The sequence below is a fragment of the Sorex araneus genome, chromosome 5 (assembly GCF_027595985.1).
Source record: "Sorex araneus isolate mSorAra2 chromosome 5, mSorAra2.pri, whole genome shotgun sequence".
Taxonomy (NCBI): domain Eukaryota; kingdom Metazoa; phylum Chordata; class Mammalia; order Eulipotyphla; family Soricidae; genus Sorex; species Sorex araneus.
In genome coordinates, this window is record NC_073306.1 from 146,614,650 (window position 1) to 146,633,490 (window position 18,841).

Genomic DNA, 18,841 nt, shown 5'->3' on the forward strand with positions numbered 1-18,841 from the left:
TGAAAAGGACTAAGAGCTAACAGAGAGATGCTTGATCTTTAGATTTAAAAATTAGCAGACCAAGTGTTTTAAGCCATGCATGCATACCATGTTTAAATAAAAAGAGGGATCTTTAATATAGGAGAAAAAAAGAAAGATGTATAAAATGATTACATATTACTCATATTAAAAAGATAAAAAATTTCATTTGCAACAAAATAGAAATTCAAGGGAATGAGGGAAGGTGAAAGAAGTTAGAAGATGATTTCACCTGTGTGAGCAATGTAGGCCTGTACCAAAACAAATAACAAGAAAAAACAAAATAAAATGACAATCAAGGGACACTGAGAATAGAACTCAGGTTATCTTGATATAACTTGTTTTCAACAGTCACTGCTTGTGAATGAATGATCAGAAATAAATACTTGCAATTATTCTAAAAGAGGGTAAATAATGTTTTGAAAATTTAATTATAAATTAAAAATATGTAAAGAAATAAGAAAAATCTAGATTGAAAATTCAACCCATAGTCCAGTGAAGTAAAACAGAGTGAGAGTAAATCCCTGGGCACTCATATAAATATACAGGTCTCAAACCAGGGGAAGGAAAATAAGACACTAGCAGAAGACATCACAAAGCAGGGACAAAGAGAAAGCACAAAATAATATGTAGAGATGAATGTGAATTTTAAAATAATTATAATAATTATTATGGATTTAAATAATTATAATAAATTACTTGCTTTAAGGACCATTTCATTTCAGTGTATTCAAAAACTTCACAATTTAGCTGTACACTTTCTACAAGAGCATGTTTGTGAAAAACAAAAGGATAGGAAAATTTGAATAACAATGATATAAAAGAGAAACCATTAAAATACCAAGAAAAGCTAGTTTGGCTATGTTAGTACTAGACAAAATATACACCGTAGGAAAAGATAATTTTTCCTCAAGAAGATTACTGTATAATGGCAAAAGAATTACCTCACCAGGATGTATAGTAATTTGAAAGTTCTGTGTTCCAAATAACAGATACATTTGCAACAACTTTTAGGAAAAGAGCAAATTCACCTTAATTTGAAAAAAATTTTTAAGTCTTGTAATTGATAATATAAAAAGACAAATGATCTATTAGAAGTAATGAGATTTAAACCCTGTAATTAATATGAGTAATGTTATGGGTATTTCTAAAACATGGAATCCAATTGTGATATCATATGCATATACTTTTTATTAAAAATACAGGGAACTTGGCAAATATTTTCTCCTATTTTGGACCAATATCAAGTCTCTCTCACTCACTTTCTTTCTCTCTCTCTCTCTCTCTCACACACACACGCAACACAATATCACTAGACTGTTTTCTCTGTCTACTTAGAAATAAGCACAAAAAATAATAGGGAATTAAAATTTATTTGTACCTTAGAAAAAATCATGAGTCCAAGAATAACTTATAGTAGGAATCAAACATTTATATGTGAGCAAAAATGTAAAATACATAGCTGAAAAAGTTGCATTAGAGAAAGGACAAAAGCTAAGCTTTGATGACGACCAAACAGTACATCAGAGAAGGAAAACCGATGCCAAGAACATAGAAGGGAACAGTGAAGATGAGAGCAGAAGTTAGTAAGATGGGATGTGAAATTGTAGCCCAGAGGACTAATGAAATTGATTGTCTTTGGCAAGGCTTATTAGGGTAAGAGAAGAGTCAACAAACAACATAAAAGAAGAAAAAGGGAGGATGGAGGTTCATAGTGAAGGTTGAAATGATATGAGATTATCAGCAAACAATAAAATACTTAGAAAAAATACAGAACAAAAATCTCATAAAAGAGTAGTAAACCTCAGTAATTTTCTCTCTCTCTTTCTTTCTTTCTTTCTTTCTTTCTTTCTTTCTTTCTTTCTTTCTTTCTTTCTTTCTTTCTTTCTTTCTTTCTTTCTTTCTTTCTTTCATTTTTTTGCTTTTTGGGTCATACCTGGTGGTGCACAGGGCTTACTCCTGGCTCTGCACTCAGGAATTACTCCTGGCAGTGCTTGGAGGACCATATTGGATGCTGGGAATAGAACCCAGGTTGGCCTCGTGCAAGGCAAATGCACTACCCTCTATGTTATCACTCCAGCCCCAAGTTCAGTATTTTTTACAATCAACATTAATACTGAATCAGTGATCAAAAATATCCCCTGATGGAAAAACTAGTATTAGAGAGTGTTATTGGTAAAGGAACAAAATGTTCCCCATTACATCTTCTCTTACAGAGAATGGAAATTTGGGAATTACTTCCTAACTCATTTGGTGAAGCTAGAATATGGGTGGAGCTATTATCTATAAATACTGTCACTGTCACTGTCATCCCATTGCTCATCAATTTATTTTTGGCATATAGAATATGCCATGGGTAGCTTGCCAGGTTCTGCTGTGCGGGCGAGATACTCTCAGTAGCTTGCCGGGCTCTCCAAGAGGGACTGAGGGATCGAACCCAGGTCGGCCACGTGCAAAGCGAATGCCCTACCCACTGCGCTATAGTACTTTACCACTAATATTAGTTAATGAAGCATGAGCAATGAGCTAAAATATGAAAACTTATGTCATGACTTAGCTGTATTTATCCCAGAAATTTTAATTTTAACATTAGAAATTCCATTTATAATAATTACTACATTGACAGGAGGTAGAGAAAATAAAAGTATATATATGTCTACATCAATAAATAGAAAAATTACAGTTCATATGTACTTGAAATTTGCCTTTAGTAATATAGAATTTTTAACCTGACAATTGAAACCTACCAACAAGCTTCATTCTTTATGATGAAACTTTGAAAGTATTCTCTTTAGAGTAGAAAACAAGAGAGCTTGATTCCATCACTTTGATTTGCATTATTTTGGAGATTCTAACCCATACTACTGTACAGAAAGGAAGAATAAAGACATGAGAAGAAATAGATGAATTAACTTTTTTATAGGTGGTATTATCTACGTAGCAAATCCAAAAAAACCCAGACAATTTTAGTTGATAAAACTTCAGTAAGCCCACTGCCTATGCCATATATAAAAACATGTACCTCAAACGTAAAGCCAGACATTTTGATATCTTACCATTTATAATATCATTAAAGTATATGAATACGTAGAAATAAATTTCCATAAGATGTTAAAGTCCAGTCCTTTTGGGAGAAAGTTATAAGGCATAAAATTATGTTGAGGAAAATTCTCTCTCTAGCAATATGTTTAATTTTTATGAACCCAAAAGCTCAATAGTCTGAAGATGTCATCTCTATTCGAAGCTAACCATTATTCAAGGTAATTCTTATTAAAATACCGAAAGGCTTGTGTGTGTGAATATGTGGATTGGCAAGCTAATTTTAGTATTTACACTAAAGAGTAAACAGTTAAGAGTAAATTCACTGATGAAGTATTAGTCAGGGATGTAAATTCACCAATGTTGTGAATAACAACAAAGCTATTCTAATTAGGGTTTATGTCATTAGCATGGGTAGATATTTAATCATGGCACATGAGAGAAAGCCGAGGAAAAGAGCCCCCTACATAAGAAAGTTTGGTTTATGGCAGATTTGCTTTAGCAGATCAGTGTAGGGGATAGACTTTTTAATATATGTGCTGAATAAATTGTCTGAGTGGAGAAATTGATCCCCTACTTCATACCATATACAAATTAATCAGCTCTAGGTTGATTAAAACTCTAAATGTGAAAGGGAAATTTTATGATGTTTGAAATTCAATACAGGAAGACATCTTAATGATTTCAGGGTAAGGAAGCTTTTCTAAACAAAACACAATGAACAAATCATAAAGAAAAGTTTGATATGCTCAACTGTCTCAAAATTATGGTTACTGAGAGAAAACATCAAAAGAGAATAAAATCCAAGTTGTAAACAAGAAAGGTATGCAGAATAAATAAGCAGTTCAAGCAAATCCATGTGAAAAAAAGAACCAAAACCAAAATAAAAACCTGATAGGAAATTGCAAAAGGTTTGGACAGCGACCCTGTGTATATGAGAAAGATTAACTGGCTGATAAGTCTCTGCAAAGATAGTTAACCATATCCACAATGAACACAAGGTAGTTAAAACTGCTCACCAATGTGCAAAAAGTTGCAATGGCCAGCATTCAGAGCTGAGTGGTCATAAAGCAGGAGATCACTTACTATGGGGGTGGAGGCACCCCAAATGGTCTGGTGACTCTGGGAACCATGACATTGGCTAGAAATGTTGGAGGAAGCACATCCTGTTTTCCAGAAACTTCAATTCCTGAGACAATGTGCTTTCGCACAAATACTCTTTGAATCTATGTCTTAAGACACAGAGTGTTCTTTGCAGCCCTGATTATAGAAGATCTGAAAAATGACCCAAACATCTATGTTATTAAGTCAATATTATTATATATACACAAGGAATTGTGAAATGTAGAGAATTTCAGTTATCCACAATAGCATGGATTGCTTCTGGAATCTAAATTGGAGCGTTCATCCTACAGGTTGAAGAGCTATAATAGCTAATATTATTTATTCTTGTGTAGCCCACACTATGTTCAGGCACTAAGATTGCATGTATTAATTAAAAGGGATTATTAAATATCCACACAAAATAGGTAGTAGGCATTAGTGTGACTTTTATTTTTGTAGATACTATCTTGCTTAAGAGCTGTTACCGACTGGATTCTTTCCACGGGACATCAAAATACCGCGTGACCGCCCACCTATGAGATAGTCAGACTTCTTTGTAAAGACCCTAAATGAACGGTTTGAGGCTCTTCGTGTTCCTGGAGTGAGCAGACACCATTGGGCTACAATAGCACGCAACAGGGATAAATGGAGACATTACTGGCACCTGATCGAGCAAATCGATGAACAATGGGATGACAAGTGATACAAGTGATACAAGTGATCTTGCTCAAGATCTCAGACCTCATAACAATAGAATCAGTTGTCAAATTCCAGGTACTTTAGGAACAAAATGTGCTCTGTAATGTGATTCTTTTGGCTTGAAGTTCAAAAACAAGTAGAACCCAACAAATTATTATTTTTTTATGATCAAACATATGTGGTACATAAAAAAGTCTAGCAAATGATGGACCCACAAAAGCAGGACACTTATCCCTCGGGGACTAAGATGTAGTCACAGAAGTATATAAAAACCCTTCAAAAATAATGCTGTTTTTTAAAAATGGCAGAGTACTCATTTCTGAGCTGTTTTTTTATTATTCTTTATCCCTTATACATATTTTATGAAAATTCTTTTGTTTCTAATCAATATTTAAAGCGATTGAGGAAAATAAAGGGAGAAAAATCAAAGATTTCATGTTTCTTCCTCATACAGTTTCTTAGATCTTTGCAGATAGAATCCCTAGAAAAGTCCACTGTAGCTATGTACACAAGACTTCATAATTTGTAGAATTTTGATTGCAAGAAACAACCATGATAACAAATAACAGCACATCCTCTGACTGCAGCCCCTCTGGAAGGCAACATTCATCCCACCAAGCCTAGGATTTTAAGTATTGCAACCCCAATTCGGGTTCTCACTCTTCCTCTGATTATGGGTCACAGCTTCTTCATTTCTCCAGTGACAGAGATATGGGAGCTAACGTCCTATCATCCATCATAAGTAGTCAAGAAATTATCACTCCATTCACTTAGCGTCAGTGTTTAAGCAACAAAATTTGAATTATCAGTCAATTTAATGTTGCCCTTTCTATTAAATCCTGATGGAGCGCTTCCAGCTGCTATAATTACTTAAGAAAATCTATTCCTGCTCTCCCCTCCATCCGCCCCATAGTGACATCCCATAATTTCCCATGCTCAGCTCAACTGTCACCTCCACCCTTCCCTGCAATCTGCTCTGAGCCTGCGTCACCACACACAACTGTGTCCCTGAGCTCTGAGCATGAGCATGGAATAAGAGAAGCTTGAGTTGGTCTATCACAGGTGCCCCCAAATTGTCCCTGGGCTATCTGACACCAAAAGGGTCTCACACGAGGAAGTAATTATAATGATGATAAACACAAAGGAGTACCCGTTCTGGTTCTGTCTTGCTGCATTCAGAACTTTGAACGAGTGACTCATAACTTATTTTTATCTCTCCATCATTTCCCATTGGCTAAGACTGTTGCTGGCCCACTCATGTTACGGGAGGTGGAGACACACAGCGGGGCTCTTGGGGTGGGAGCTGATGTGTGGGTCTGCGTAGAGTTCACTCTGCTCTGATATCTATGGCAGCTTGTGCCCTGTGCTAGACAGAGTGACACCCTTCTCCCAGGGGAAGCTGTGCACCTTTTCGGCAACCCTTGGACACAGTAACTCCTCCAAGAAGAGCTGCCTATTTTGATGGAGATAGTTGATGAGTCCCAGAAAGGCTAAATAGTAACCTGCAATGACTGAGCTGGGGAGTGACTGAGTTTATATCCCATTTGATCACTCCACAACCCACCATAGATTTTTGGCTCCCTCACTCTGGGTGCTGGATAAACATGTGACTTTATTATCTCATTTCTTGGATTCACTGAAATATATTTTAGCCTCTGAAAAAAATGGGTCTTAAAAAAATCCCTTCTCCCCCGCAATAATAGAGAAGAGCAGAAGGCCAAGATGGAGAGAACCAAACCAGAGACTCATATGTTTCCACTTGATTTTTCAGCTGGCAGTTTGTATGAGAACTTGTATATTGTATATTTCTGCTCTTGTCGGCGACTGAATCCTGAATCCCAGGCCGCCAGGCTGCCAGGTAATCTCATTTTCTCTTTGCAATGGTTCATTTCCTAGGACTTTGTGCTACTGACACCCAAACAGAGTCTGCAGAGCTTTAGGAAATCTTCCTACTGCTTTGCTATACAGCACATGTGGACATGCTCTGAGTTTTCCATGAGGTCAGCTTTCCTCTATTCCCGCGTGTCTTACCTGCAGGGCACTATTTGGTATATCTGAGATTCAACACAGCCAGTGGTTTGACCTTTCTGGACCTAATCAATAGCACTGGCCTTGTTTCCCACTATTCTGCATCTTTGCATCATCAAATATTTGATGAACATTATGAATTGTTGCTGTGGTTGGTTTCTCTGAACACTGGCCTAGCTCCTAATATTCCCTGAGGCAGCTGATTTTCCTTATTACTAGTCATACAACCACAGTGTTCTTAACATTTGGGCCTAGTTACATTGATAGAAGTTTCCAAATTAGTTCATATGTTGTGCTATTTTCTACCAGGAGAATATAAAATGGTATATACCTAAATGATAAATATTGTGTCACTCTAAAAATGACGTTGGTTACCACTAGAAAATACAGCATATGAAAGTAGAAAAATAAAATAGGATAGATCATTGTAGAAAAAAGCCTCCAAGAAACTGTCCATCATGCTGACCACATTTTAGAGGCTTAATGAACGGCGATTAGTTTTCTTTCTCTTGATATATGATGTCTAAATATTTATGTATCTAAATTTTTATATTTTGTATTTTAAAATTTTTTATAAGAAACATACATTACTCGTGTGATAAATGCAATCATTAAAGTAAGCCACAGTATTCTATATTCTTATTGATGTCTTTAAAGGTACAATCTAACCCTGTGGATCATTAAGAGGAGACTTTATTCTCCTAGATGTGTACCCAGTGGGCATGAGTTATGTCAGCCAGCTCCATCTTCAGATGGGATTTTTGCCATTAAGAAGAAGGCAGGTGATCGTAAACTCCTGTTTCCCACTACGGCCATCATCATGAATCGCAGGACCAACCACACCTCTGGCTCTGGCAAATGTACCTCTGTCCATGTCTGCAACCTCTGGCAAGCTCTCATCCTGTATCTCATTGATGTTCTCTCTCAGCTTGTAGCTTTTTAATTACCAGCCAACACCAAGCTGAGTCCTAGCTATGCAGCTTTGATAGCACCAGAGGAACAGTCAGGCTGGCCCGAGAGGCGGTTCATAATTACTTCTGGGTAACGAGGAAGACAGCCACACCGACTGCTCAGTTGGGTGCAAGTCACTGATCTCAGGATGCCAAAATTGCTGCTTCCCATTTCCCCAAGATTCAGTGGGATTTACACTTATTAATTCCTGCAAATCAAAACGAACTCACTCCCTGAGGTTGTGGGCCCGGGTTGTTCACACAGATCATGAAAGAAGAGAAATGGCCCGGAGTTTACAAGGAGGGCGATCGTGGGTCCAGATGGAGAGAAGTAGAATTGGTTGAGTATCTCCCGTGTACCAGACCTTGAGCTGGAGCTCTGAGAAGAGCCGATGGCTGGCCTCACCCAGTGATGAACTGAATTTTATCAGCAAGATTTCAAAGAGAAATATGCCTCTCCTGAGTAAAACAGTCCTTCAGCGGGAAGTGTCCCTGAAAAGCAATGCAGGATGGTGTTCTTAACAACCGTGGGACAGTTATGCAAGGCACAGGACCATAGTGGGGGGTTGTTTGGAGTCAGAATGACTTCCACTCCTCCTTCTGGGAAAGCTGTGGTCCCCATCCTGAGAGGCAGGGGAAGAGTGTTTTTATACTGACACAGATTCTCACGCAAAATACCTAGCACTGGTCTGGTTTGGAGGAGATGGTCAACATTTTAAATAATTCTCTTCGCCCTTTCATTCTCATAATGAGACATTGAAGTCAAGTAAAAATTGTAGTAAGGAAGTACTGCTACTTTGCTTCGCAAAGTACAGAGCGATAACATTTTCTTGAAGCTGGCTCTGTTGATGTCAGTATAAAGAGATACTTTCATGCAAGAGTTAATAAATTCTATATTTTAAGAATATTCAAGAAGAAATATTGAATGTAACCAAAGTAAACAGAAAGTAAAGTGAAACTTATCAGTTACAATGTGACAATGCGAGGGGGGATTGGGGGGGGCGGGATGGGAAGTGTACTGTGTTTTTTTTTTTTTGGCAGTGGAATATGGGCACTGGTGAAGGGAAGGTTGTTTCAGCATTGTATAACTGAGACTTAAGCCTGAAAGCATTGTAATTTTCCACATGGTGATTAAATAAAATAAAATTCTTATTAAAAAAATAAAATACATGAAATTAAAAAAAAAGAATATTCAAGAAGAATCTCAATTCTCTTCCACAGAGCCATGTGGGGAATTCATAGGGCCCCTGATTTGACTTTCTAACTCCATTTTTCTTATTTTGCTTTGTCTATCATCAAAATACAATTTTCAAAATACAAAAAATATAAAAGTCAAGTTCCCTGACACGAGAAAGGAAATACTGGGTCATTTCCAGATAACTTGATGGAGACTCTGCTTGTATTGAACAGTTGACGGTCCCAGTAAAATTGTGCTACATGTGAGGGTACATGTGACGCAGCCAACTCTACTCCGAGAGAATAAAGCATTAAGTTTAATCTTGGCAATAAAACTGCCTCGTAAAGCTTTATAGGTAACAACTGAAATGTCCAACAACAAGGTCAAGATAAAATAAACCTCCAGATAAAATACAGAGCTACCATTCTTTATCCAAATTCCTGAGGGAGTGGGTCTTGGAGTGCTTTGGATTTAGGCAGTGATTCTGGGATATTCTCTATCCGGTGAACAGACTGTAATACCCTCAGTAAGTTTTGTGGCATGGCTGGTGAGCACAGATTGATATTTCTACCCTGAAATGTGAAATATGTTGCTATTCAGCAGGTTAAAAGGGATAAACAAAGAACTGACATCACCTCACCTCACTGCAGGTCCTGCTGTTAAATCAATTAGGAAAATCCTCCATTTTTTGGAGCCTATAAAGGGAATTATAGATAAGGTGTTGGTTGTGAACTGTATTTAGACAGGAGCTTTTTAAAACACTGTGATATTGAGGATTTAATAATGTGGGACTATTAATAAACAGAATAAGCAGAAATGTTAGCAGATAAATGAGAACAAGAAGAATTTTAGAGTCTTCCTAAAGTTTCAAAATATTACATGAAGATTTCACTGTCACTGTCACTGTCATCCCTTTGCTCATCGATTTGCTCGAGTGGGCACCAGTAACATCTCCATTTTTGAGACTTGTTACTGTTTTTGGCATATTGAATATGCCACGAGTAGCTTGCCAGGCTCTGCCATGCGGGCAAGATACTCTCAGTAGCTTGCCAGGCTCTCCGAGAGGGGCAGAGGAATTGAACCCAGGTCAGTCACATGCAAGGCAAATGCCCTACTGCTGTGCTATCATAGAAATAGTATTTCTAAAAACCACAATAAAATAACATTAGTGTCCATGCTTTAGGAGAATATAATAAGAGGGTCCCAGTGTGAAATATATGAGGGTTCCCAGTTGGGATACATGAGGACCCCCAATGTGAAGTGCATGAGGGTCCCCAGAGTGGGAAATAGGAGAGTCACTGTGCTTGATGCGTAAAAGCATCATGCATTGCTGAGCTTCCCGGCCAGTGTGTTTTTATCATTATGTGTTTGTCTCATTCTCTGTGACCGGTCCCTACTGGATGGAGGTCAAAGATGCAATCCAGGTTACTTTAGTGTGGGAAATATCCACACTGATGTAATTATATGCATATATATGTATGCATATATATACACATGTATACTTTATGTCTATGTAATCTTTCAGTTCCTGTCTATTCGTTACTTCATTGTGGTTCTGCTTACTTGAAAGGCTTTTGTAGCTATCTTTCTCCTGACTGCCTCTTGCACTGCACTCGCATCCTCAGCACCAGAGTTCTTATCAGTTCTGTCCAGAATGATGAAGAGATACTGGAAACCAAACCTCCGTGTCTATCCATGATGTGTGGTGGGGCAATGTGGGAAGCTTAGACTGCTCTTTCCCTACAGCCTGAGCTCAGAGGCTTTCTGCAGTTTAATTGATTTGTAGGGAAGCTTCAAGTCTTGCTGCAGAGAAAGTTAATGCGAAACAGCTAATTTCAAAAGCAATTTAGAACAATGGCATCCGGACTTCTTAGCATTTGTGCTGCTTTCCCGTTACTTTCCACACATCACTAAAGATTTGCTTTACTTACAGCTTGGCTGTTCTGAGGACAGACTGGATTGTGCATCCTCATAGCAGAGCTGCCCAGCTCATTGCTCCTCACCGGCTATTGTTTAGTTCTTTGGACAGAACTGTTAGATTATAGGCAAACACTTATGTACAACTTATACTATGTGTGTGTATGAATATATGTGTGTCTGTGTGTGGGAGATCACCCCCTAACAAAAGCTTCCATGTCTCCTGGGCAAAACAGTTTAGTTTTAGAATATATCAGGCAGCAAAAGTGCACCCAGGAATAAATACAATAGATGACAGGTAGCAAAGGATAGAATAAAAGAGTTAAGTGTGATTTAGATGTAGAGGGCAACATAGGCAAAAATAAAATAGGAAATTGTTATGGGTTTGCTCTATACTTTAGGTGTGCCTGCTGATCAGCTGTATGAAATATCCTGGTCTCTTGCTCTTAAGGCACCTTTTGAATTTTGATGTGCTCACTGACTATTCTTAACATCTTGCTGTCAGCTTCAATAATAAGTAACGCGTTGGGAACCAGGATTGTATTGAATCAATTGACATTGTATATATGTTTCACTGAACCAAAGGCCAGTCTGTGAGCTCAGTTAGAGCTACCCAGGAGACCCTAAAACTTGGACAGTCCTTTTACGTGATATTATGTGTTTCTGTGACCCATCATTCTCTGTGACCGATCCCTACTGGATCCCTACTGGAGGTCAAAGGTGCAATCCAGTTGACTTTAGTGTGGTAAATATCCACAGTGATGTAATGATATGCATATATATATATACATACATACACACATGTGTATGCTTTATATCTATGTAATCTTTTAATTTATATCTACTTATTACTTCATTGTAAAACACAGTAAGGAATTAATCATAGCTACAAAGACCATTTACAATTTCATGTCATGCAATTATTAGAAATCTTAGCTCTGCATTTTGTAATCTTAGCTTCTGATTATACTGAGCAGAGCATTAAAAGATTACACCACTGACTAGGCAATCTGATTTTTTCGGTCTGGGAAAGGGCACTGGATTTATTTATTTATTTTTCTGGTTTAGGGTTTCACTTGATGATTCTAATGTTCATCCAGGTTTAAAATCTATCACTTTGAGTTAACCGGGCTAATGGCTTTCACAGAGTAAGTCTCCCTCCTACCCAAGACACAAGACATAGCAGAAGAAAAAATCAAAGTGAGTGTGTATATGTGTGTGTGTGTGTGTGTGTATGTTTGAGTGTGGAGAGGGCCTGTTGTAGATATTCAGAGTCAACAATACTCATGCACCTTATGATACATGATTACCTTATCTGAACCTTAGCTTGTTGACTATTATAGATAATTCTACATGTTTCTTCTACCTAGAAGAGAATTCTGGGAAGGGAATGCCATTGAGAATCACTGTGATCGTTCAGGGCTTTTCAAACTTTAATCTGGTTAGCAAACCACTCACTATCTTATGAAGATGCAGATCATGCAGAGACCTGATGCTCGTGAAGCTCCTCTGAGCTGGTCTGTGCCCTGGCCTACATACTGACCAGCAGCCAAGCTGGTGTGTCTCTAAAGCTGAACTCATCAACTACCCTTGAACAACTGAATGAGAAGCCAGTCATCTAGCTGATAAACAAAACTAAAATTCCCAGGAAAAGGAAGTCACTCTCTTCGTGAAAGAGGAGACCATTGGCCTAGGATAGAATTACATATAAGGGCTCTGGACCGTAAAGGCAAATGGAAAATCACAACACATCTTACTGGGATAGTTAAAGAAACTCCACATTACCTCCAAAGGTTGGGGCAGGGGAAGGGAATAAAAAAAATCACCCAGGTTGAATGGTGGCATTGAAATATACCCATGTCTAAATCCCTACCCTGGGGATGCAACTTTATTTGGAAAAAGGGTTTTTGCAGAGGTGATTAAGGAAGGACCTTGAAGTGAGATTTTTCTGGGGAGGATCCTCAAGTCTGACATTAGCTGTAAGGGAAAGGAGAGGGGGATGAGCAGAGGAGGAAGTGTAGAAGGGACAGGCCTGAGGAAAGTGGAGGCAGGGGTGGGCGCTGCTTCTGTGTGTCCCAGGCTGGAGGTAGAATCTGGAGGAGGAGAGAGAGGCTTCAGAGAGAAGGGAGGAAGGGAAGGGAGGACAGGCTGTCCTTTCCTCTGGAATGCTGGATTCAGACTTCCAGAACCCATAAGGTGACAGAACCCCGAACCATGAGAGTAGATAGATTTTTTTGGCCTGAGACTTCCGATTCTGGGTAGTTTGTAATGTACCTGCCCCGCTGTTAATTCCACACCCACAAACCAGTGGCCTATTTGTCTAGAAATGAACGAAGCTGCCGCATTCTATTCTGGGACTCTGTATCTGCCAGTCCTCTGAGCCCAGCTTTCCTCAGTTTCCCCAAAGAAGTGTGATACTAAAAGAGAAGTAGGTTTGCAGTGTCAGCCCCAGCTCTGTCACCATGTTTTGTCATTTCAGACAAGTAACCTGGACCAGTGGCTGGTGCCTAGAGAAGCCAGTAGTGTCCTCCCTTCCGGCCGAAAAGAGACGAGGCATGGGCGCCTTGTGCAGGGACTGCTCTGAGGCTCTGCTCTGCGGCAGGCTGGCACTGCCAGCCTCCCTATCCCCATTCCGTCAGGGGGCTGCATAGAGATGCTGTCTGCTGATGCTGGGATGCTGCCCCTGCCACTGGCCAGCAGCCCTGCTCCCCGTGCTCCCTGGGTATCATCGGGAATATCCCTCAGCCTCCATCCCAGACCAGTTCTCCCCCAGAAAAACAGGTCCTCCCCCCAGCCCCCAGCCAGGACTAAAGCTCTTCTTGAACATCTAGAAGGTTCGAAGCTAAATGACAAGTGGGAGGGGGTGTTTGACCCTCTCCCCTGTCTGTGAAACTCAAGTTCCTTCTTGCATGAACTGAACTGCCTCTCATTCTGCACAAAGCAGGGGACCGCGTGGCCTTCCAGCAGTGCCACGGAGCAAACGGATAGAGCCGAAGGTGTATTTCAAAGTGAGCGCACCCAATTTTTTTAATCGATGTCTTTTCCCATTGATAAGGCTTCTTGCAGTGTGGATTCCTGATTTGCCTTCTATTCTGATAAATCAGGAACATTGTGTGTGTGTGTGTGTGTGTGTGTGTGTGTGTGTGTGTGTGTGTGTGTGTGTGTGTGTGTGTGGTATGTTCCAAAGCAGGTATGTACATCTGGAAGTCTGAGATCCCTTCATCACCCGCCCCACCGGGTATTCCCCAGAGAGAAAGCTTCGCCCATGTTCTCTGTTGTGGGGGCGTGTATGAGATTGCATCTCTGCGCCTTTCCCTCACGCCCTGACTGGGAAATGACCAATGCTGTATCTAAGGGGGACCTCCAGCTTCTCAGTACTGGGGTATCCTTTCCTCTTGTCCCTGTTTCAACCTGACACCCTCGCTGGGGGAGAACAAGTTTTGCACCCCCACAAATCAGACACTTTTTGGGAAAGGGGTTCTCTCAACCATTGCTACACACAGCTCCACACCCCGCCTTTGGGCTTGGCCTTGAAACTGGAAATGCCCTTCCCAGGAAGAGGCACTGGCAGGATTGTAGAACCAGACCCCAGTGCCTTCTGGGGGTCCCAGTACTTACTGCCTGTTCATAGCTCTTGGCACCCGGCCAATCAGAGGGATCTTCAGCTCAGCCTGTGGAAACAAAAGCAAATGTGTTACTGGGTCTTACACCCGTGTTTTAATTCCGGTGAACACGCTATGTCGCTTCTTGTTAAAGTGGGATTCAGGTATCGGTGAAGAGGAAACGACGGGAGGAGAATCATTTTGGGTGGATAATTGGCTTATTTCTGGAGCGGGTGGGGGGAGGGGGCTTTCCCTGACAGGCTGTCCTCTTTCTGTCAGCATCCATCCCAGCCCCCTGGGAGCTGAGCAAACACCGCCCCAGCCTGCTTTTCCCCAGTGTGCAATTCTGAGCTCCCCGCCGGGCACCCTGGCCACACTAGCCCAGGCTTGGCCTGGTCTGCCTGGGGGAATCTCTACGGCATTCCGGCAAGGGATGCTTTTCCCTTCCTGCTGGGACTGCCAGGAAAAATGCACTGGAAGTCACACTTATAGACCACACCACACAGGGTGCAGTGTTTTATTGAGGCTTGAGCTCACCCACAGAGGAGCTGTCATTAGCCCCATTAGCCAGATGAATTAGCAACAGACACCCGGCCATATTCCATCAGGTCTTTACATCAGTGATGGGGTTTGGGCTATACACAGGCCCTCGGAGATACGAGATAGAGAGGCTATTACTTGCAATGCCTGGTGGTATTCAGCAAGAAACAGATGACATAGATCACTAAAACAATGTGGTACAGGGTAGAGGGACTCCCCTGGGACAGCGAGGTATCTGGGGGTAGTGACAGAGGGGACACTGATGCCTTGTCTGGGTTTGGAGCAGGTGAGGGAGTCAATGATCACTGGGAGGAGAAGGAGTTGGTGGAATAAATCTGTGGCTTTCCTATGGAGGTGACCTTTGGAGGGAGCTCTGGGGGGTGGAGTGAACACCCCCCTTCATGCTCTTTCTGACCCAAATTTCCAGCTGCTGTATCCCGCTGACAAAATTCAATTGGAAGTTAAGGGTGAATATCCCTGACATGGTTCTTCTTTAAGACATTTAAAAAAATATTTTAATTGAATCACCATGAGATAGAGAATTCCAAAGCTTTCCCAGGTCAAGAGTCATATTAACATTTATATATGCAAAATTCCAGAAAAATCCATTCGGCAGAATTGAATAAAGGCTCCTTCCCAAAGCCATCTGGGGCTGGCTCAAGCCCACGCTCTTTCTCCCTTGAACATGCACCTCATATGCTTGTCTCCGTGTTTCTTTGCTGCCAATGTTCTCTCTTGAACACATTTTCCCTCTTTCTCTCCTTGCACATCTTTCTAAGCAAGCTTCAATAGTGATGATGATGATGATGATGATACTAATAATAAAACCCTTGCTTCATTATGTTGCCTCCTCCTGGAATTCTTATCTGTGAGGGAAAGGAACAAGCCCAGAATACCTGTGTGGAGGTGAGGCTGACATGATGAGCCAGGCGTTTCTTCAGGCACCGCTGGCTGAATGAGAGCGGAAGGACTCTTTTCTGGGGTCCTCCCTTGCTCCTCACGTTACTGAGTGCCTGACACTCTCTTTACCTCTGAAGAGAGTGCAGGTGAGACCACAGGCTGGGCCATGGGGAACATCTCAGCTCTGCACATCCACTATCTCTTCAGGAACTGGGGCATTGATTTTCATTTCTCCTCCCTAGTTAGCACGGATCTGAAGCCTACATATGCCTTTTACTGTCAAAGAGAGTGAAAAGCAAATGCCACCTGTCACAGTGGGGTGCTGGGTGCAAGAGGTGCTCTGAGGAGCAGAGTTTGCATGTCAGCTCTGCCATGCAGACACTGGCAGAAACACTCTGGGGTCTCCCACTTAGGCTGTGGGGTGTGACTCACCATCAGGGGAGGGTCAGGCAGGAGGAGCCCTGGGTCCTTGGGGTGCAGAAGAGGATTTGGAGGAGGGGAGATGCTGACAATGTCCCAGGATAGCTGCAGTATGGACGGAGGCATCTAACCGCCAGCATGCCCAGCACTCATTTCCTACCCCAGCTCCACAGCACGGGCGACAGAGGTGCACAGGTCATTTATTCATCGCAGATCAAGTTCCCATAGGACTTAGAGGACAGCCCTCCCACACGCACACACCCAAGCATCTGAACTCCTTAGGGTTCCAAAAAGGACCATAATTTGCAAAACTCTGCTCTATCCTAACTCCCTTAGAGAGCTCACTTCACTCCCCTCAAGGTAGAAAGAGAACCATGTCAGAGAAGGGAGCGAAGTATAGAAGATATGGGTCTGAGAAGAAAGGGGTTCCTGCCCCCTCTCCCTTTTGGCCAAATAATACCCCAGCTTGGGGGATTACCCAGTGATTCTATTTGATGGGTGCATGCATTAAGTACTTTGTGGGTTAAAGAGCATTTTGTAAAGAAATGAATTGGACAGTGCAAGCACCCTGGAATCTGAAAAAGGGTAGCAAGGTTCGAAGGATGGGAGAAAGCTTAAGATTTACAAAGGACAAACGCTCAGCTTGGGCATTAAAGGCAGGATGATGGCTGCTGAGCTCGTAACCCACCTGGGTTCTTGGGGATTGTATTAGGAAGGAGAACGTGTCTTATAAATAGATTGTATTTTAGCGCAGATCTTAATCCGAAAATAATTAATACCCTTATGGCATCATAAGCAGTTTAAACAATTGGAAATATGTAAAGCTACAAATCACATTTCTTGTTATCCCAAAGAACTCTTGTTCTCCACTGGGATTCTGCCGATGCTATCCAACTGAGCTTGCAAAGAGACATTTTATCATAAATATTTCGGCTGCATTCCACCTGATCTGAAATTAATATTTCATGGAGGAAAAACAATGCTCTTAGAGTAGGATTTTTTTCTATCACTCTCACAAAGTTCTCATTTCTTTCTTGAAGTAAAAGCTTACAAAAATACTATCTTGCTTGCTTCAGAGTTTAAGAAACCTCATTCTAATAATGACAACATAGCTGACGAGGCTTAGGAAATGACCATAAGCAAACTACACATTGTTGAGGAGCATGAGACACGTGAAGGGGTGATGTGGTCGCACAGCTCAAGCTGGTCAGGGCTCAGGAAAAGGGTCCAAACTAAAGCTCGATGCTTCTGCTCATTAACACGGGAAAACAAGAACAGAACTGAGTGTAAAGTACATCGAACAGACAGCTGAGTCTCGACACAATCACATGCAGCACATCCAAAATAATGGCTGTGAAGGTGTGTGCATTTGGGAAAGAGGGCTGAAAAGTGTGTGTATGTGTGTGTGTGTGTGTGTGTGTGTGTGTGTGTGTGTGTGTGCGCGCGCGCGCTCATGCGCTCGTGTGCGCACAGGTACAGGCATAAACTTTGAGCAAATGTTAAGATCAAGATTTCTCAGCTACAGATGGTGCAGATATATATTAGCTTGGTCCTAATGCTCTGCAATTGTCTTCCACTTTCATGTCAGAAATGAGAAAGTTGCACTTTTGAGATGCTCACACATAGTAGAGGACATACACTGGGATTTTCGATTCTATATCCTGCTCAGGACAGCAGCTCAATTTAATTAATTATAACATTTAATTTTATTGGCTTCTAACAAGTGGAAATATTTGAAGGCAAATAGACTTTATTATATATATTTTTGAGGGACAATGGAGATTGCTCTCCTTTTTTCCCCCTTCTATTAAACATGAGTATATTTTTAAAAAAGGTTTTGCAACTGTCTTGGTGAGAAGTTACTTCCCCTGAATATGTCAAGGCAGCCTGCATGTGCATTCTTTATGTTAAATGACTTTGAAAACACCCATAAAAACACCACAGAATTTGTTCCTTCTGGTAGAACAAAGGAAAATTTGTTGCTTCTTATTTTCAAAGCCACATTTTCTTCTGCTAGTGGCTCTGTGGAAAGTGTTCCTTTGCTTCCTTTAGGGAAAGGGCAGGTCTTATTTTCTCTCCCATTTACTCTCCCATTTACAAGTAGTAAATACTCTCTTCTCTTTTCTCCATGTCACTATGTTTTCTTATATTCCCTTTTTCATTTTGTTCTCCCTCTTTTGAGAACTTTCTTCCTCCCTCCCATTGCCTCCATCTCTTCCCCTAACTTTCCTTCCTTCTAATCTATTATCATTGGTTATTTTACAGGTTAGATGTAATGAGACAAAAGCAAAAGAACATGGTTGCTGGGGTCTAGCTGAATGCTTCCATTTTGACTACTTCACTGATTTTGTTTCCATGATTCCTTCCTTCCTTCCTTCCTTCCTTCCTTCCTTCCTTCCTTCCTTCCTTCCTTCCTTCCTTCCTTCCTTCCTTCCTTCCTTCCTTCC

The 18,841-nt window shown here is 40.9% G+C and overlaps 1 protein-coding gene across 1 annotated transcript in view; it reads right to left on the reverse strand.

Moving 5' to 3' along the window:
- Window positions 1–16,520, reverse strand: part of CLNK (cytokine dependent hematopoietic cell linker) — a 128,594-nt gene extending 112,074 nt beyond the window's left edge. Inside the window, exons 1-2 of the mRNA XM_055139979.1 lie at window positions 16,407–16,520; window positions 14,551–14,603 (exon numbers count right to left, since the gene is read on the reverse strand). Coding sequence (XP_054995954.1) covers window positions 14,551–14,603; window positions 16,407–16,520 — 167 coding nt within the window. The remainder of the gene's footprint in view (window positions 1–14,550; window positions 14,604–16,406) is intronic.
- Between the last annotated feature and the right edge of the window lie 2,321 nt (window positions 16,521–18,841).